The following is an 18,683-nucleotide window of genomic DNA, read 5'->3' as shown; positions in this document are numbered from 1 at the left end:
CTCTGGACTTGCTCCAACAGGTCCATGTCCTCCCTGTGCTGGGGCCCCAGAGCTGGATACAGCACTGCAGATGGGGTCTCACCAGAATGGAGCAGCTTTTCTGTGATAAATTCCCTGAGAGAACTTGCTGTGGAGTCTGGGAAGAACTTAGAATTCATGGAAACATTTGGTCAGGAGGCTGTGTAACACATCAATCCCATTTACCTGTGCTCCCTCTTACCTGGATGTTCACATCAGCAGCATTCTGTAACAGAACTGAAACCAGCTCCTTGTGTCCTCTGTCACATGCCCAGTGGAGCAGAGCCCGGCCCTGAAACCAGAGCCAGGAGAAAATTAACAAAGCCAAGCAAAAAAAGAAGCCATGGAAAATCAGTCTTGCAATTAAGTAATAAGCACCAATACCAAAATTAACACAGACTTAATAAAAAATACAAAATAATACTAGTATGCCACTTACTGGTGATTTGGACTTCCATAATAATGCTAGAAATGTCAAAGGTGACACATAGTTCAATTTTTCATTAATTTAGCACCACACCCACAAGTCAGCTAGAAATGTAGAGGGGAAAAGCAGCGAAGTGTGAAACACAGGAGCCAGCACATGATTTGTTTTCCTGTATAGATTTAGGATTTTGGCACCTCTGACTTTTCTGGGAGCAGTGACTTACACACCAAGGGTAGGATATTCAGTGCTGCCTAAGTCACCTGGATGCCAAGTCCCCAAAAGCTCATTCCTCTGGCAGGTCTGAAGCACCCAAGCCATGGGTCCTGCCTCTGCTGGAAGAGAAGATGAAAACTGGGTGTCTGGGCAGGCACCCCTGACTGTTCTCTTTTGGGCAGACTGCTGCATCCATACCTCCAGCACCTCCCAAACCTTCAGAGCTTGCTTCCCATCCCCTTCCTACAGGTGTCTGCCGCCATGGGATGGATGTAATGGAAGTTCAGATCTTCCTGCATGCCCAAGGGCACGGGAAGTACCTTAGGATCCCTGAGAAAGGTAAGCTGGGGTTGTTTAGCTTGGAGAAAAGGAGACTCAGAGGTGCCCTCATCACTCTCTACAGCTCCCTGAAGGGTGCCTGGGCTCAGCTGGGGCTGGGCTCTTTCTCCAGGCAGCACTGACACAACCAGAGCACACAGCCTCAAGCTGCACCAAGGGAAATACAGGTTGGATATCAGGATAAAGTTTTTCACAGAAAGAGTGATAAAGTTCTGGAATGGCTGCCCAGGGAGGAGGTGGAGTCCCCATCCCTGGGTGTGTTTAACAAAGCCTGGATGTGGCACTGGGTGCCAGGGTTGAGTTGAGGTGTTGGGGCTGGGTTGGACTCGATGATCTTTGAGGTCTCTTCCAACCCAGTGATTCTGTGAATTCCGTGAACTCAAAGTAGTTTGAGATGGCAAACAAAGAAGAAAACCTCCTATGTACACTTTGCAAATTAGCCTTAGTGTCCTATCAGTCTCTCCTGGTTTAGGACAGCACACTTGTAAGGGATTTCTTGGAAATCACCCTGCAGATCACCAGGAATCACCTCCCTCAAGCTGTGACACCATCAGACTGACCTGTGTTTTTCAATATGCCAAGGAAAACAGTTACAGACCCTCACAAAAGAAATCATTTAAATTAGCCCATGCCTGGCTATAAATCTCTTGACAAAGCAGTGGGGAACAAGGTGAGCAACTCATTTATCTGCTAATGGGAACTCTGAGCCAAATTTCTTGGCCATGGTGCCAGAAAGCAGGAGGGGCAGAAGACACCTGTGACCAAAGCTCACACTGCTTCTGCTGGATATTCCTGGGCAGGGCAGCAGAGGTAGAGCAGGATTTTAAGTCAGGAAATTCACACTTTTTGACCCAGCCACTAATTAATTTTTGTAACACGTAATTTTAATGTTACACTCATTAACCTTGCATTAGAATGAATTTTCTGACAGTGACTTTCTATGGAGGCACTGATGACATCCACAGGCCATTTAATGATTCGTTTTCTTGCACTCAACACCCCTATCAGAATCTACAAGGGGGAAAGAGTACAACTTAAAACAATTGGTAAATATGGAGAGATCTTTAATTCACATTTAGCATCCTTAACTCACCTCTGGACTGGTAATTACTTAGGATTTCAGTTGGACAAATACCAACTTTTTCAAGCCACAGATGTTTATCTCAAAAGGAAGAGGCACATCTGAAATATGCACAATAGCAAGAAATACTTCAACAGATTATTTCAGTGTCTTGATATATGTGTAGAGGAATAATATTGCAATTATTCAAATGTATTCATTGTACAATTACATGATAAAACAAAGGCACTTTTATGCTTTATATCAAAATCCATGCTACAGATTAGGGGCTAAAATATGTTGGTTTGCATTTGTCTCTGGACAAGGAGAATCTTATTTTATTGGTGCTGAAATTGGCTGAGACCAATAAAGGAAAACCAACAGTTAGTTGTGACAGCTCAGGGGTACCAGAGCACTGTGCAACTGGTCCTGCCATGACACTGGCAGGCTGGTTCTGCTACACTTGGTGCTTTTTGAACAAGACAAAACCCTGAAGCCTGATCATCCATAGTCATTAAAAATCTCCTTGTGCTATTTGCAGGAGTATGGATTTCAAGTCTTGGGCCAATTCCACTTTGGGTAATTACGCTCTGCTTACCTATATATTTTCTCCACAACTCTAAATGGATACAATATTTTCTAATTAGTGCCTTAAATGGCTCTGCATTGTAATTGTGCACTATTAAACAGCTGACATGTTCCACCCAAGAAATGTCTGCAGCATGCTGTGCCCTGGACACGGGGTGCAAGGGGCTTTGGAGACTTCTGTGCAAGAGCACACCAGGAGATGTGGAAGGAAAAATACCTCCAGAAGAATCTCAACCCACTTATTGCATAACAAAAAGCATTACTACAAATTTGGTATTTAAAATGGTTGGACTTGATGATCTTAGAGGTCTTTTTCAACCTTAATAGCTCTATTAGATAATATTCACATTTATTTAGAAACTAGATAACATTCACAATTATTTGTAGAACACAGAATAACAGTCAACAGCTCCAGCTAACATACTTAGGCAGCTATACAGCTATGAAATCCACTAGTTTCCTATGTCTTTCTTAAAATAAACCCTAGTGATAAGTCAAGTTTAAATTGAAAATAGAGTGCCAATCTTTGTTTAGCAGGGATATCACCTCTGCATATTGAAAAACTCTTTAGTCTGCCCAGCTGCTGCTTGATATCAGCATACAGCATGTGTTTGTGTGTTTAAACAATGTGGCAGGAATCTTAAGGGCCACAGATTGAGCTTTCCCAAAACAATTCCCACATGACTATTTCATTAAGCAGTGAGAGACTCAAAGCAACATGAATAATTTCACGTAGGAAACACTGCAGCAGTGAGGTCTTGGCTAGATACAGTCAAACATCAAGGTACTCCCTCCCTGCAATTCAAACACAACAGTTGTTGCAGAACCTACTTGAGAGTAGATGCATTTCCCCCCCACCTTTGAAGTATTAAAAAAAAAAAGCATAAAAATAGCCCAAGTGCACTAACCCTGCCTTTTAAATCTTGTGTGCTTTGCTTGGCTAACCGCTGCCAGCTTGGCCAGCTCCTGCAGCAGTTTCTCAAGCCAACAGCACATCAATTTTGCTCAGCTCCAAGTCACAGGGTGTTCACAAACAAAGCACAGGACAGGGATTTGTCTCCCATCCACTGAGTCGGCAGACAAATGGATGGGAATGATTTTCACATCAATTAGCCTGAGCAGAGAAAGGGGAGAACAAAGCCAAACCGAATGGATGTGCTACAGTATAAAACTGCACTTCCAGGCACGATGCTTGCAGCTATAATGGCTGGGTAGCAATGAGCCACTCTAACTTGTGGCAAGTGTCCTGTGAGCAGTAATTAAGAAGAGACAGATATCTACAGAATGGCTGTATCCCCCTGTGACAGCAGGAACAGTGAATGGAAGGGTTGTTGGTACTATTAGACAGGTAAACTTGACTTGGAAGTCAATCACTTTCAGAGCTCTGAAATGTTTGGTGAAGCTTTTCTAATGGGAGAAAGCCTATAAATTCAGAAGGATGTGACCCTTCCTCAAATACATTTTCCCCCCTGTCCTTTTCTTGGCAAGCTGGCACCAGTTTGGCACTTGCTGTCTCAAAAGCACAAGGATCAGGGACCAAGTGAGCATCCTGTCAGATGCCTTTCATTAAAGTTTGGCAAGGGCTTAGACATTGCACACAGGTAACCATGTTTGTTTACTGGGATTTATCCAACAATTAAAAAAAAATTATCTAGGTACAACCTCCACAGCCCTTGGCACAAATTATAAAAGCAACTCATCTCGGCCTTTGAGCAGCTCCTGGTTTGTTAGAAGGTGGAGAAATACTATTTTCAAAAAGGCAGCAAGTGAGCCATACTCCCAGGATGTGCCTGGGGTGACTTCACAGCCACAGTCCATTTCTTATTCCATTAGTCCTGCTGACATACACAAGGAAAACAGGTTGTTTTAGTCTGTGCTACTTCTTATAAGTGAATGCAAGCGATTCTGTTGAACTCTGGGCAATTTAGATACAGTAAATGGAAGCTTGTACATGATTACTGTCATTAGGTTCTTTGTTTAATTCTAAATTGAAGTTTATCATATCTAAACTGTTAGCAGTATGTTGGCCTGAATGCTGCACATGAACAGCTTTACTTCTTCTGGGGAGAAGGCCACCTCTGCTTTGGAAGTTTCCCAGTGCATCTATCTAAACCCCAGGATCTTCTGCTGCCCTTTCTGAAATCCTTTTGCTTTGACTCATCCACACTTTCCATTTTTATTTTTGATTTCCTTTCTCCTTTCATTGACTTCTTCCAGGTTTGCACACAATGGGGAGGATAAAATTAGATGGAGTACTACCATATCACATAAAAATAAAATCTAAACATCCTACAACCCCAGCCAACCAAGGAAAGGCTGAGATGAGTGTCTTTGCAGCTTAGCACGAGTCTATTTGGTGCTTCAGTAGATTTTGTTTCATAAGAAGTTAACTCTTTGTATGTACTCTGCTGATATTTTCAATTTATAGGTATTTAAATCAAAGGATTGATAGTGTGAATTATGTCCAGAAGCCAGGCGAGGCAACTTTTGGATTTGGCAGGATGTATTTAATAAAAATGACAAGATTGTGCCTGCATACACTTCATGAAAGGCTCAGTCTGGGTTATCTCTAGTCTAAAATGGGTTCTAAAACTTCAATCAACCTGCATGATATTGGAAAAGAAGTTACTTCCCAGACTGGGAAGAACATGCTTGGATACCAAACAATGGAAATGCTTTCAGTCCCATAACATATAATGAAACAAGTATTTCTTTCAGGTTCTTCCTTTTGGTATGTTATTTTTTTGGGTTTTTGAGCATTTGTTGGGGTAAACCAGAATTGTTGAAGCTGTGAGAATTTAATCTATGGGAGAATTTTGTCCCAGTGGGAATGCCCTCACAAGTCCTTCACAGGTAAGCAGATGTTTTTGGCTCCTGCCTGTGCTGAATCAATCCCATACTCTGCAACAGTTACCTACTAATATCCATCGGTTAGAAATAAGACTTTTACATCAGGGACTCATGGATAACTCCCAAAGAGGATGTCATCTGGTAGTTTTTTTACATAGTTTAGATACTTCAGCTTCCACAAAATATCTTGGGTTTTTTTTTAAACAGTATTTCTTTGGCTGAAAACAAGCATATTTGAACAGAAAGGAAAATACAAGCTTCTGAATGCTGCTAATTACAAAAGAGTATCTTGCCAGTGAAAACAAAGCAATGCTAACATGCACTTATTGCAAGCATGTGATCCTAAAAATGAGCTTTCATTAATGAACAGACTCCAGCTGCATTTTCTGTGGGACTGCCCTGGCCATCTCCTCCTTTAACCTGTGATCAGCAGGAGGAGGATGGAGCTCAGGAACAGTTGTGCTGTTGCAGCGATCGTGTGGCACATGACAGTTTCAGTTCATTGAATTTATGATGTGAAATTCCAATCCTGATTGTGAACACCCTCCCTCCTCTCCTCTGAAAATTAATTCACATGAATTCCTGATTAATACTAAAAGGTCCTGCCATCAGCATTCAGAGCCCCAGCCGGGGCTGTCATGGCTCAGAGGGCAGAAATCTGCTTAGAGCTACAGGAGAACCCAACTGAATTTGTGGCGTCTCAGTCTATGAATGTCTAAGCACTTCATCTGTTCACCAAAACACAACATGCTGGAAGGAGCTGGGCTCAGCCTGGACCAGGGACAGGGCTAGGTGGCAGTGTGCAAGCAGGGAAACCAAGGTGACAAACCTGGTATGGCCACAACTCCTGAAGGATCAACAGGAAACTGCCCCCAGTTTGTTTGCTCTTACCAAAAAAAGGATGAAGCCAATTCACAATTTTAGACTGTGTTTTCTTAGGATTTCTGGCAATGCCTGTATTATCTCCCTGTGGGGAAATGGTGGTTTGAGTTTGATGAGCAGATAAAGACTGGACAATGTCACTGGTTTTGGGAAGCTGGAAAGCCTCTGTCACTCATTATAGTAAAATTAGGGTGTTCTTGATGAAGGAAATGATGGGTATTTGACTATTGATTCAGAATGCTGAACAATTGTTATATTAATTAAATTATATTATATTAATTAAAATATATAATATAATATATTATACAACATCATATCATATATTATACTATACTATAACAATTGTTATATTAATTAAAATATATTATATTAATTAAAATATATAATATAATATATTATATAACACCATATAATATATTATATTATACTATACTACACTATAACTATACTACTAAAGAATATTAAAGAAAACTCGTGACTGTCTCCCAGCAGCCAGGACACAGCTTTTTTTAATTGGTTAAGGAAACAAAACAATCTTTAGCAAAATTTAATTGACCAATTATTTTAGGTAAACAATTTTTTAGCACATTTCACATGTGCAAGATAACAGGAGTGGCAAGTAGAGATAAGAATTGCTTTTCTCTTCTCTCTGTGTTTTTCTAGGAAAAAGCTCTGAGAGAATTATGTCTCTCTGTTCAGAGAATGTGAATGCCACATCTCATTTCCCCTCTATCTGAAATGATGAAAAGCTTGTGGCATGTCAGAAATCCTCCTTCAACTTGAACAGACTTCATGGGTCAAAAAAGCTGTTTCTCTCACTTCCTACTTCTGTTTGACCACAAAGTGGGGTACAAAGTGGAGGTATTCAGAAGATCTTACTCTGCAAATGGCTGCTGGTATTGCAGAAAATAATAGAGAAACTAAGTTTGTGATCTGACATGCCACAGCCCCACAGTTAGACATCCACACCACCAGAAATCCAGTGGAAAGCTGTTTCCAAACAGATTACCTTGTCTCAACAACCAAGTGTTTGTCCAACTGCTGCAGCACCTTGTTACAACAATTCTATCCATGGAATTTTAAAAAGGAGTAGCAGTGAATTAATACACAAAACAGATAAAAGATTGATGGTCCTTATCTTTTCTCCATACCTCTTCATCTGTGACATTCACATCCACTTTTTTTGATTGAATGGCTTTGGTTACATAGTCAATGTTGTTTTCTCTGCAGTAATCAAAAATGTTCTTGTCCTCTTCCCTATTCAGGAAAAAAAGCAAAAGAAGCACCATGTTACTGCACAACACAAAGGCCACATGCACATGATATGCTCTAACTTTGTTACAGACATTTCAGTGCTGTCATTGGATCCAAACAGGCATCTAGTATTGCACATGCAGAATAATGTGCTTTCCCCACCTCCCCCAAGTTAAGAAACAGAAGATCCTGCTTCCTAGAAAAACAAAGGTTATTTTTAACAGTATTATGTCCAGACAAGTATCAGTTTATTCCTGTGAAATGGCACAAGACATGTATGAAATTAGCCAGCAAAATCCATGTCCAAGTTCTGGTATAAATCACTGCACTCCCACAGAACAGAAAAGGCTAAAGCTGTTCTTGTAAGAGCCACTCTGGGTCACAACAGAGCCCCATCCAATGCCATCCACCCAGGACAGAGGCCACTAACATGGCTTGGAGAGAACAGCAGGACAAACAGGAGACCTGCAAAGCAATCTGTCCCTGGGTAAACACATCTTGGATCCTGGATACAACACCAGCAAGGGCTCGCTTAGAAGTGCTTGCAGGCAGAAAGATCAAATGATGGTGTCACAGGTGCTTCAGTCACACCTACAGCTCCTCCTACAGCTAAAAGAAATATTCTGGCTTCAGACACAGTAGAACTTCCATCCTTACCTGCCAAACAAACAGCACCTCTAATGAAGTTAAGACCTTTCACAGATTCTTACAAGAATAACACCTTTAGGCATAAGTACAGTGATGCCACTGTGCTGCTAGCAGGGAATAAAGAAAAGAGGCCATTGGTTTTCCAGAAGTAAGCCAAAAAGCCCACATAATTCTCTCTCTTTCTAGTTTCCAGATGAAAATCATGGTTCAAATAAGCCCATCAGCATTGCTATGGGTCTTGGCAGGTTCACAAGAGTTAAACACAGAGTTGTTGCCTCACATGACATCCCCAGTTTTCAATCACCTTAACTAAAAACCTTCTGGATGCTCAGCAGAACTCAGACTGACAGCCTCTGACAGACTGATAGCAAGGGAGCTTGCTGGAGCTTGCTGGTCAGGCCCAGTAAGGAGCTCAGTCTGCTGTGGGCAGGAGAAATTCAACAGGGAAATTTGAGAACTGATCCCCTGGTGCTAAAAGGCAGCAGCATTTCTCTTCATCTGCATTGCTCTGGAACTGGCAGGCTGAAGAACTCCAGGAAGGAAAAGGAAAATCTAGATAACACTGGCATTTCTGAGCAATGGGTTACAAACAAAAAGTGACACTCTTCAATCTGTAGTCCTCCAAAAATGAAATGTCAGCAAGGCCATGTCCTCTGCAGAGTACCATGACCCAACTTTGTCTTTTATTGTTATGCATCTTGCTTGCTGAGTTACAGTCTGATTCTTCACACCTCAAGCATCTGTGTCCTGCCAGGGTGCCAGAAAAAGGTGGAAAAAAGCACTGATACTTGCTCCAGTGGCAGATGACTGCTTTCTCCAAAGAATTCACTTCCTCTGCCCTCCCTCTCACCTGGCTGCCTCAGTAGCACTGTTCTCCAGCACATCACCCCTACCCTTTGTACACAGGCAGGCCCTGCAGAGACACCTGAGCTGCACCTTTCTAGTGAAGAGCTGGGAGCCACACAGGACTCCACACTCTGTGTTTAGGCCTAAGGACATTCCAGGAGGCTCCCAGTTTCTTGACCAGTTTGTCATGAACTCATTCCTTGGAGGCCTTGCCCGCTCGTTACACATTAGCTCCCGGGAAACAGATCACTGAATTCTTGAAATGCAATTACCTTGAATTCCAGGAAAAAAAGAATCCCACAGTGGGATTAGAAAAGGCAAAAGCTTACACTGCTCGAGATGGAGCTTGACAGACTCATGATGGAGGTCACAAGACATACCTGCCCCTGCTAACAAGGGCTGATGTGATATGCTGGGAAGTCCCTCCAGTCCTGCCTTGTTAGTCCAGCCTCCCCAACACAGCCCTGGCTGCTCACAGCAGCCTTTTGGGAGAAGCTGCTTTTCAAACAACCCTTTACAGGAACTTGGTTCCCCACTACACAGCCACACCTCCCTCTTTTATTACAGATCACTCTTTCTTCCAGAACACCAAAGCAAACCCCAGTCCCCTCTCACTAGAGAGGCCCACAACCATCCCGTTACTCCTGGGTGATTTTCCATGTCACAGCCATGAGCTGTGCCCTTCCCTCCCTGGCAGTGATGCCACCTGGTCATTCCACATCCTGCAGAGCCCTGACAGAGCTCACAGGGCAGCACCAGAGCTACCAGCAGGGATGTGGCAGCCATAAAGCACCTGACTGTGCTCCACAGGGAGCATCCATGGGGTCTGTGCCAGCAGAGAGGGCACAGCAACCCTGACCTACCACAACCAGCCCATTTTCCCACCCAGCCTCCAGACAGGACTTTTAATGTCTTTTCCCGAGGATATTACTGTCTGTAAGGGGAAAATGACCTGACACAGCTATTTGGATATGATTTAGTTTTCTGGAATAACCAACTCTGCAAATGCTCTATATATCCTCATTCCAAAAAACCACTTTTCTTTCAGAAGTGTCCACAATGGAATTAATCCAGAATACCAATTTCCCCACCTGAAGATAAGGTTTCGGGAAATTTCGTTCTTCTACTCTGCATTTATTTCTCAATCTTTAAACCATTCCTTTGCTCCTGATGCCCTCCTTAAAAAAAATAACATATATTATATCCAACTTTTCTATAAATATTAACAAAGAGAAACAAGCCCTTTCTGGTCACAATGAGAACATTTTACCTACAAATAAAGTAATCATATGAAGTTGCACTCCAGATATTTAAAACAACCTGATCCAGCTACATCCAGGAAGGGAAACTGAGGAAAGAGCTCAGAGGAGTTAAGCCAAGGCTTTTGGAGGAACCAATACTAGGGAAGACATTCTTCTTGAATGGTGTGAATGGAATAATGATGAGTTACTGTTATTTGCTGACTTTGCATTGAAAACCACACAGTACAAATAAGAAACAGAGCTTGAAAACTTGGCAACTCTGTTTTTTCCCTTCCTTTATTTTACATGTGTGAATGTGTATATAATAATACCTCCACTGTAGTAGGTACAGGAAAAGAAAAAGGATGTGATGATTTTATCAGACCTGTTCCTAGCAGGAATTTGTACTCCTCATAAAACTGGTAAGAGTCAGCAGCAAGGCCCAGAAAGTGGTAGAAACAGGCAAAACCCAGACAGAAACATGTGAGAAATACAGAAGTGACAGTGCAAAGACATGCTTAGATCATGCTATGGGGGAGAGAACCCATAGCATTTCCATCAGTACTTTCAGAAAAATCTCAGTTTAAATCAAAAATACAGTATTCAGCACATCTTCAGATGAGAAACACCATGAAACTCAACCTAATGGAGGTATGCACAATAATGCAAAACCTGTAGCTAAAAGGAAGACTTGGATGCAATCTTCTTTCCACGTCAAATTGCTGAGATAAAAAGGAGTCTTCAAGTCAGCAAGCACCTGACTGTCAGTAGAGGCAGGTGGAGTTTTTAATCTATTTCCTGAGGATGACCAGAGGGTTTCTCTTCTCCCTTGCTGGTGGCTCCCAAAGCTATTTCCTTGTGCTCTCCCCCATCCCCAGTAAGAGACGGTAATTCTGATTTAAAGATGAGTTGAAGCATACCTGTTGCCTGCAAATAACACATGGGGCAGCTTTTTCCATCCTTGAATAAAAGGATTTGGAAGAACTTAAACCAAGTCATCTCTCCCCAGGCTTAGAAGGCTTTGCAAACCTTCTCCATAGGCTGTCCAAAACACACGTGTTGAACCAACAGGTTTAAAACAGCTCATGGAAAAGATCTGCTGCCAGTTGATCATTTTCTTCTTATCTGGAGTGCTGTAAAACTCCTTGCTTTCTGAACAGCAACAAGGTTGCCACTGAAAAGGGCAAGGAAGAGATTTGAAATTCCCATTATTTTATCTGGAGTGCTGTAAAACTCCTTGCTTTCTGAACAGCACCAAGGTTGCCACTGAAAAGGGCAAAGAAGATATTTGAAATTCCCATTATTTTACCCTTGTGCAGAGACCACCCTCCAGGCTTGCCCTGTCCCCTTCCTCCCCCTCCGTGTGTTACCTCCAGCGCAAAGCTCAGGGCACGGGACTGAGACCAGGCTCTACTCTGAGCATCCTCTCCCATTTTCCTGGGGCTGCTCCAAGGCACATCCCAGTGGATTTGCAGTGGAGTGGCCCCGGGTGCCTCTAACAGGTGGCTTGGCCCGTGTGCTTGGCACGGCTGGGCCCGGCTCACCTCAGCGCGGCGGCGGAGCGGAACGGGGACGTGTGCGGGGAGCGAGAGGAGCTCACAACACTCACACTCTGTTTATGGCAGGGCCCTGGGCCCCCCAAGGGAGCCATTTTCACATAATCTATAATTATCTCTTCGCTTTAATCGCCTCGTCACTTCGGAGGCTCTCCTGGGCACAGGAAGAGGAAAAGCTCATTAACTGAACCTTTTCTCCTCTCTCCAGCCACCCATAGCTTTTAATTGCTTGGTGTTGTTATTATCTATCAGTGCAACTGGGATCATTTTCATAAGAAAGGGTGGTGGGAGGGAGGGAGGCAGGAGCAGGTCCCTGAGGTACGCTCCACAGACAAACCTTTGCTTTCTCAATTATTTATGCCAGCTGAGGTTTTACAAGTTGAATAAATCCATAACTCAAGTTTATTTTGAGCCGGCAGGCCGTCCCCAGGGAAGTGTTGCCCACTTGCCGGCACAGTCGTGTGCCATCCCTCGGAGAGCCACCGGGACATGGTGGGACATGTGTCATCCAATTCCCCAGCCACCGCACGGCACAGGAGGCAGCTGGGAAAACCCAGAGTGGGAGCCACCAAAGGAGGATGTGCTCTCCAAAGGGAAGGCAGGCCTGAGCCCCTTGCACAACAAAGCAAAGCCCCAAAGGTCACTGCTCCGGGGACAATAAAAAGGGGGGAAGCAATAAACTTGGCAATCATCTTAAAGCCAAAAGATTGGTCTGCTGAACATCACCATGAGAGCACCCCTTTCTAAGCAGCACTGACCTGAAAAACCCCAACTCCCAGCTGCCAGGACCCACAGGTGTTTTGCTTGAGCACACTGTGGGTTCCACAGAACAGGAAAGCCCTTCCACAGGGATTGCATAGCCCAGCACTCATGTGAGTGCACAACACCAGCCCATAATTCCCAACACGGATGTCGCGTCTCCGCAGCTTTACACTCATTTCCAGTGCTGGTGTTCCCAAAAGTAGGGCTGGAGGGAGATAACAAAACCCCAGCCGTGCTCTGGAGCACTGGGCTCATCCCAAAACCCATCGCTGCTCTGAAGCAGCATCCTTGCAATGGATGCTGGAAGCAGCTCTTTAAAATTCAGCAGCCTTTGTGCCTGACCACATGCAGCGACCTCTGGTATTTTCTGCCAAAACAGTTCATTTGTCTCACACAACAACTAATCAATTCCCAGGGCCATCCATCACAGGGGCTCGCACGAGCCGGCCCGGCAGCGGGACCAGATGGCGGCTGCGTTAGTGGGATTAATACAATTCTGATGGATTGCACGGCAGCAGGCAGGTCCTGCACACCAGGGGTGCCTGCTCCACACCCACATCCTAAATGTTTGCCCCACTCATGAGTGGGGTTGCTCCCAAATGTCTGGGGAAGAGGGGTAGTTTTGACCAGAAAAGGGGTTTTTCAGCATCCCTCTGGATGGAAGGAGTAAAACACAGCTCAGGGAGGTCTCTGTGCTGATTGGCAGGTGTCATTCCCATCCTGGCATGCCAAGGCCCTGGGGAAGCAGCTCGTGGCAGAGAGCAGGAGGGCTCCTCCAGTGGAAGTGGAAAGAGACACGGACACTTGGTAATGTTATTTCTCATTCTCCACCTGCCAAATCAATGTATTTGTTTCCTGAAAACACTTATAAACTGCCTACTCCTTGCCCCAGCTTAAAAACAACCCTGAAAAATAAAGGTGGATTTCCAAGGCTGTGGTATTTTTGGCACATCTCTCAGATTGTGTCTTGGATGAGATTTATACTGGTAACACATCAGTCAACCTCAGATCACTGGTCATTTCCCAGGTTTGTGAAACTCCAATTATAGTGCTTTGATCATGAAAGAGCTCCACTACTACTGCTTTGTTCTGACAATAGGACCAGAAAAGGAACATAAAGCTTTATGGAGCAGTAAAAAACCCAAACCACCACTATACCCAGCCTGAAATCACTGATAATTTCTAAATGTTTCCTTCCAAGGGAACCTCCAAGTCCCATCATCAGTCACCAGCATGCAGGAGTTTTATGCAATGCCTGAGGGGAGATAAGTGATTTGCAGAGAAACCCAGAGGCAGAGCACTATGCTAATACATCCTGCAACTGCTCCCCATTACTCACTGGGGGTACTTGAGCTCTTTATTGCCAGGGTTTATTAATGACTCCTAATTGATGACCAGTGCCCAGTACCCCAAAGTAAATAACTGCTACGCCTCATTAGCTCAAGAGACCTTCTCCTGATTTGAGGGCTGATCTATGAACACACAAATTGCACTGATTTACCCGAATCTCTTTCTAAATTGATTTAATTAGATCGGTATAACCTGTTTCTGTGGATGCTCTTGAATTTATTTGGGATCAGTGCAATGTACTGTGAGCCAGGCTGACCATTTTTCTATCTTGTTCTCAATTAGAAACATTTGAGATAATTAGTGATAAGGAAAAAAAGTGGCCCTGGCACCACCAGAGTTCCTCCTACTGCTGATCCACTTTAGGGCAGGGTATGGTAACCTCACTTTGTCCATCATTTACAGATTTGCATCCTAAACCCCAAGCATTTCATTCCACAAAAGGAATGTAAGCATTATTTAGGAATCATTTTAGACACTCTGTTTGAAATCAATGGCACTGCTGCTTTGTTGCTGATGGCAAACAAGGGGTTTATTCTATTTCAAATGTTCTAATTCTATTCTATTCTATTCTATTCTATTCTATTCTATTCTATTCTATTCTATTCTATTCTATTCTTTTTCTCCCCTTCATATTAACAGCAACAGCTTGGAGGGCTTTAATTGTTTGATAAACTGTTCAAAAGGTTCTGGTAAAGAATAAAACAAGTGAACCTGCTTAGGTGACCCTTTAAAACTCTGCACCTGCATTCTTGTCTCTCTCTCCTGGTGCAAGCTGATGTCCAGATAAATCAGCAGCCTTTCCTGCCTTTGGATCAGCAGAATCCTAAAGGGCACATGGTAGGCTGGGTTTGGCAGAGTAATACCTGCTGAAAAATTGCTTCCAGCAGTCTGTCAGGACTCAGGGCTGATGAGGACTCGAGTTTTAGCTTTTAGTACACAAAATAAGGGGTTTTTCTTAGTTATTCTGGGCCTCTTTAGTGATCCTGTAACAAGGAAATACTTATCCTATCAACAGCACTGGGAAACAAACTCAAGTAGTTTGATTTCTATTCAAATTTTTGCAAGCTTGTAGGAGCCACCAAGGATAACTGAGTCAATAAAAGAGTCTGCACCAAAGTTTCTTTTCTCAGATAGCAGGTTTTGAGGGAGCACACACACACCCACTGAACTGACAGCACAGGACTTACCCAGAGCTATCAATGTGTTTATCTTGGCTCAAGCTAATTGGTTTTCTTTCTCCTTAAAATTTTTCATGTTCTTCCTCTACAGAAAATGCCTCATTTTTTTAAATGATAACATTCTGTTGTATGTAGTAATACTAAATGCTAAGTTTATATTTTTCTAAGTAACCACTCACAGCCTCACAAAAGTCACCCTTCTCAGGTACAGCCATGGAACCAAAACCTGCTCTAGACAAAGCTGGACACCAACCCTAATGCTTAGAGCCACTCCCTCTTTGGTTTATCTGCTTGCAGGTTTGGTACCAGAGCAATTTTGCTATTTAAGGCTATGCTTTCATGAGTGGAATTATCACACTAGAGATGTGCCTATACTTGCATGTTTATTCCCTGTTTCAGGAAGGGAATGAACAGTAGACAAAAGAACCAGGAAATGTGAAGCTGTCCAGCTCTGGGGATAGATGACGGTGACACTTGGTCATTCCTGTCTTGCAAGGAAGACACTGATACCTGGGAGTCAAATTGAGTTTCCACTCTGCCAGGACACTTCATTCAACAAATTTCAGCAGAATCACCCTATTCCAGCTGTGTGGGAGACTGCAGCTGCCTACAGCCTCATTTGTAAGGACAGCTGTGCTGTGCTAAACAAACAGCACCTATGTTCCTCATGCTGTGTTTGGAAAAATGTGTTTGCAGCTGTACTCTTGGAAATAAAAACAAACACATGAAAAGATTTAGGCTGGTCAAGTTAACCAGAGCAAACTCTGTTTTTCTGTACATTATTCTGTATTTCAAACCCAAGAAAGGGCATAGGCAGCACTTGGAATAACCAAGACTCTGACAGCACTGTAGGGATTTGATCTACTCCTAAGAGGAGAGCTTGAACAGGATTTAAACCACAAAGTCAAACTGTGAGATCAAGGATATTGGCTGAGACCTGCACTGATGGATCAGGGACAAAAAAGGAGCTGGTGTGTTTAACACACATTCCTCAGTGTGTTAAACCAAGGTGACACCTGACCACCTCTGCTCAAGGGCCAGGGCAAGTGAAAGATGTGCTGGCTCTCCATGGAAGGGGAGGAAGCTTTTCCTGGCCAAGTCCTCCCCTCCACTCCACTCCAAAGTGGATTGCAATCCCAAGGGAAGTGCCTGCATTGCTGCCAAGCACACATCTGCCACCCTGCCTGCTTGCAACAGCTGCCTCCATTCCTACCTGAGCTCTTTGAAAGGGTTTGGAGCCACCTGATCAACATTTCTGTTCCTTGGTTTGTGACAACAAGTCAAAGAAATGCTGTGCTAGAGTTTTAACTCGTTAGGTAAGTTCTCAGCTGGAGACTGCATGTTGAGAAATCAGTGCTCACATTTCCTGGATGTAAAAAGATGCAAGACACTCATTAAAAAATGGGATTAGAAAATGTAAATGGGTGACTACATGATGGGAAACACTGTCAAAATTTAGTCTTCTCTGACTGACCATTTTAACTAAAAATATTCTACAGATACAGTATTCTAAAATTTCCTCCACAAAATCATTTAGGTATTGGATTTTAATATTATACCCATGATTAGTAAAAAAATAAACTAAACAAAAACCATCCAGGTGTCTTTATTCAATAGCTAATGTCACTTATTACTTGCACCTTGACAGTTTTAAGTAGCAGCCACTCTAGTTCAGTAAATGCAGAGCTGGCTTTTCTAGCTGCAGAGCCTAGAAAAAAATTAATTTGATATAAGGCACAAACTGTCCCTGAAGGCAAACATTGTCCAACACTAAAACCTTCACTGAACAGTCCCTAATGAATGTATTGGTAAAGAAATAACTATTTGGAAAAGGTAGTGCCTGAATAGCTTTCTATTAAAAATATCCAATATTGCCTTTTTTTTAAAGCCATATAACTGAAAAATGGGAAGTCTTGCCCTTCCCCCACATCTTGTGCTAAGGAAAGGTTACTACCTGGCAATGATACAGGCAGATATTGATTTAAATGATTATGGACCTGAAAAGTTCTTTCCTGTCATTTATTATCCTGTTGTAGTTGCCACCACACTTGTGCAATATTAAAAAAAAAAAGCTTAAAAAAATGACATTAGAAAAACAGAGTTTTTATCCCAATTCCAGCACAGATAATCACCTGATTATTTCTTCTTCTTGATATAATGAGCTGATGACTGGGCCTCCAAATACAGTTTTGCTTTCCTTTCCCCTCTTCTCTGGTGTCTGAAAGAAAAAGAAAGATTGGTCCAGCATCCTGGCTCCCACCATATTCCCAACTCTCATTCCCAGCCCTGGCCCCTCAGGACCCAAAAGCTGAGCCTCTGTGAGGCAGCATAATATTCTGTTACTAGATTGCAAAGCTTGCCTTTATAAATCTATTTAATATAGATTTAAAATTAAATTTTATAATGGGCAGCATTTCCAAATGATTTACTCCCAGGAACTCTAGGATTCTGAATGATTCCCACCATAATAGAAATGAACAATTAGAATAATGATTGATCGATATGGAGCCCCAGGCCTACCTTTTCAAAAAACCATCCTGCAGCCTGGGATCTTCAATTGCCTGACTTCACATTGATGCCAGACTTTCAGCAGGGGGAAATGCCTGCTGTCTGAAAGCCTGACCCAATTAGGGGGTGCAGGGAACCAGAGACCCCAACTCTTCCCTGGCATGAAGTATTTTGGTTTTCAGATAAGCGGCCAAAACTGGTTTGGAATTTGCAGCAGCAATTCCTTACAAAAATCAGCCCACTAATTGCAACTTGCTGCTGCCAGAGGACAGGTCTGAGGCTTTCTGTGATGGCAGAGTGGCACAGCTAGGGTGAAAAAGATCAGGAGCAAAGTCCCAGCCTCTTGCAGCTTCTCTGTAGCTGCAACACACAGAATCACAGAAACCTGGAATCATTTGGGTTGGAAAGGACCTTAAAATTCATCTACTTTCACCCTCCTGTCATGAGCAGGGACACCTTCTGCTGGACCAGGCTGCTCCAAGCCCTGTGCAGCCTGGCCTGGAACACTGCCAGGGATCCAGGAGCAGCCACAGCTTCCCTGGGCACCCTGTGCCAGGGTTTCCCCACCCTCACAGGGGAGATTTGTTTTCTGATATCTAATCTAAACCTACTCTCTTTCAATTTGAAGTCATGCCTGCTTGTCCTGTCACTCCAGCCATTGTAAATAGTCTTTCTGCATCTTTCTTGTAGGTTCCCTTCAGATATTGGAAGGCCACAATTAGATCACCCCAAAGCTTTTTCTTGTCCAGGCTGAACAATCCCAGTTCTCTCAGCCTCTCTTCATGGGAGAGGTGCTCCATCCCATCTCATCCCTTCATTACACCCAAAAGCATTGCTATACCACCAGAATTCTACTTAGAAAGATGTTGATTTTTTTTTTAATAAAATATACTTTTGTCTTTCTTTCTGCTCCTCAGGTTGCTTTTGTTTTAAATCAATGTACTAGCTACCTATAACACATTC

The 18,683-nt window shown here is 43.2% G+C and overlaps 1 protein-coding gene across 1 annotated transcript in view; it reads right to left on the bottom strand.

Annotated features, from left to right (window-relative positions):
* The window catches only part of ACBD6 (acyl-CoA binding domain containing 6), an 82,422-nt gene that overhangs the window by 38,268 nt on the left and 25,471 nt on the right, over window positions 1-18,683 (bottom strand). The window contains exons 4-6 of the mRNA XM_054638264.2: window positions 17,345-17,430; window positions 7,529-7,634; window positions 221-310 (exon numbers count right to left, since the gene is read on the bottom strand). Of these exons, the coding sequence (XP_054494239.1) occupies window positions 221-310; window positions 7,529-7,634; window positions 17,345-17,430 (282 nt within the window). The remainder of the gene's footprint in view (window positions 1-220; window positions 311-7,528; window positions 7,635-17,344; window positions 17,431-18,683) is intronic.

This window comes from Agelaius phoeniceus, chromosome 8 (assembly GCF_051311805.1).
Source record: "Agelaius phoeniceus isolate bAgePho1 chromosome 8, bAgePho1.hap1, whole genome shotgun sequence".
NCBI classification, from domain to species: Eukaryota; Metazoa; Chordata; class Aves; order Passeriformes; family Icteridae; genus Agelaius; species Agelaius phoeniceus.
Note: the sequence above shows the minus strand (reverse complement) of the source record. Positions and strands in the feature narration are given on the sequence as shown.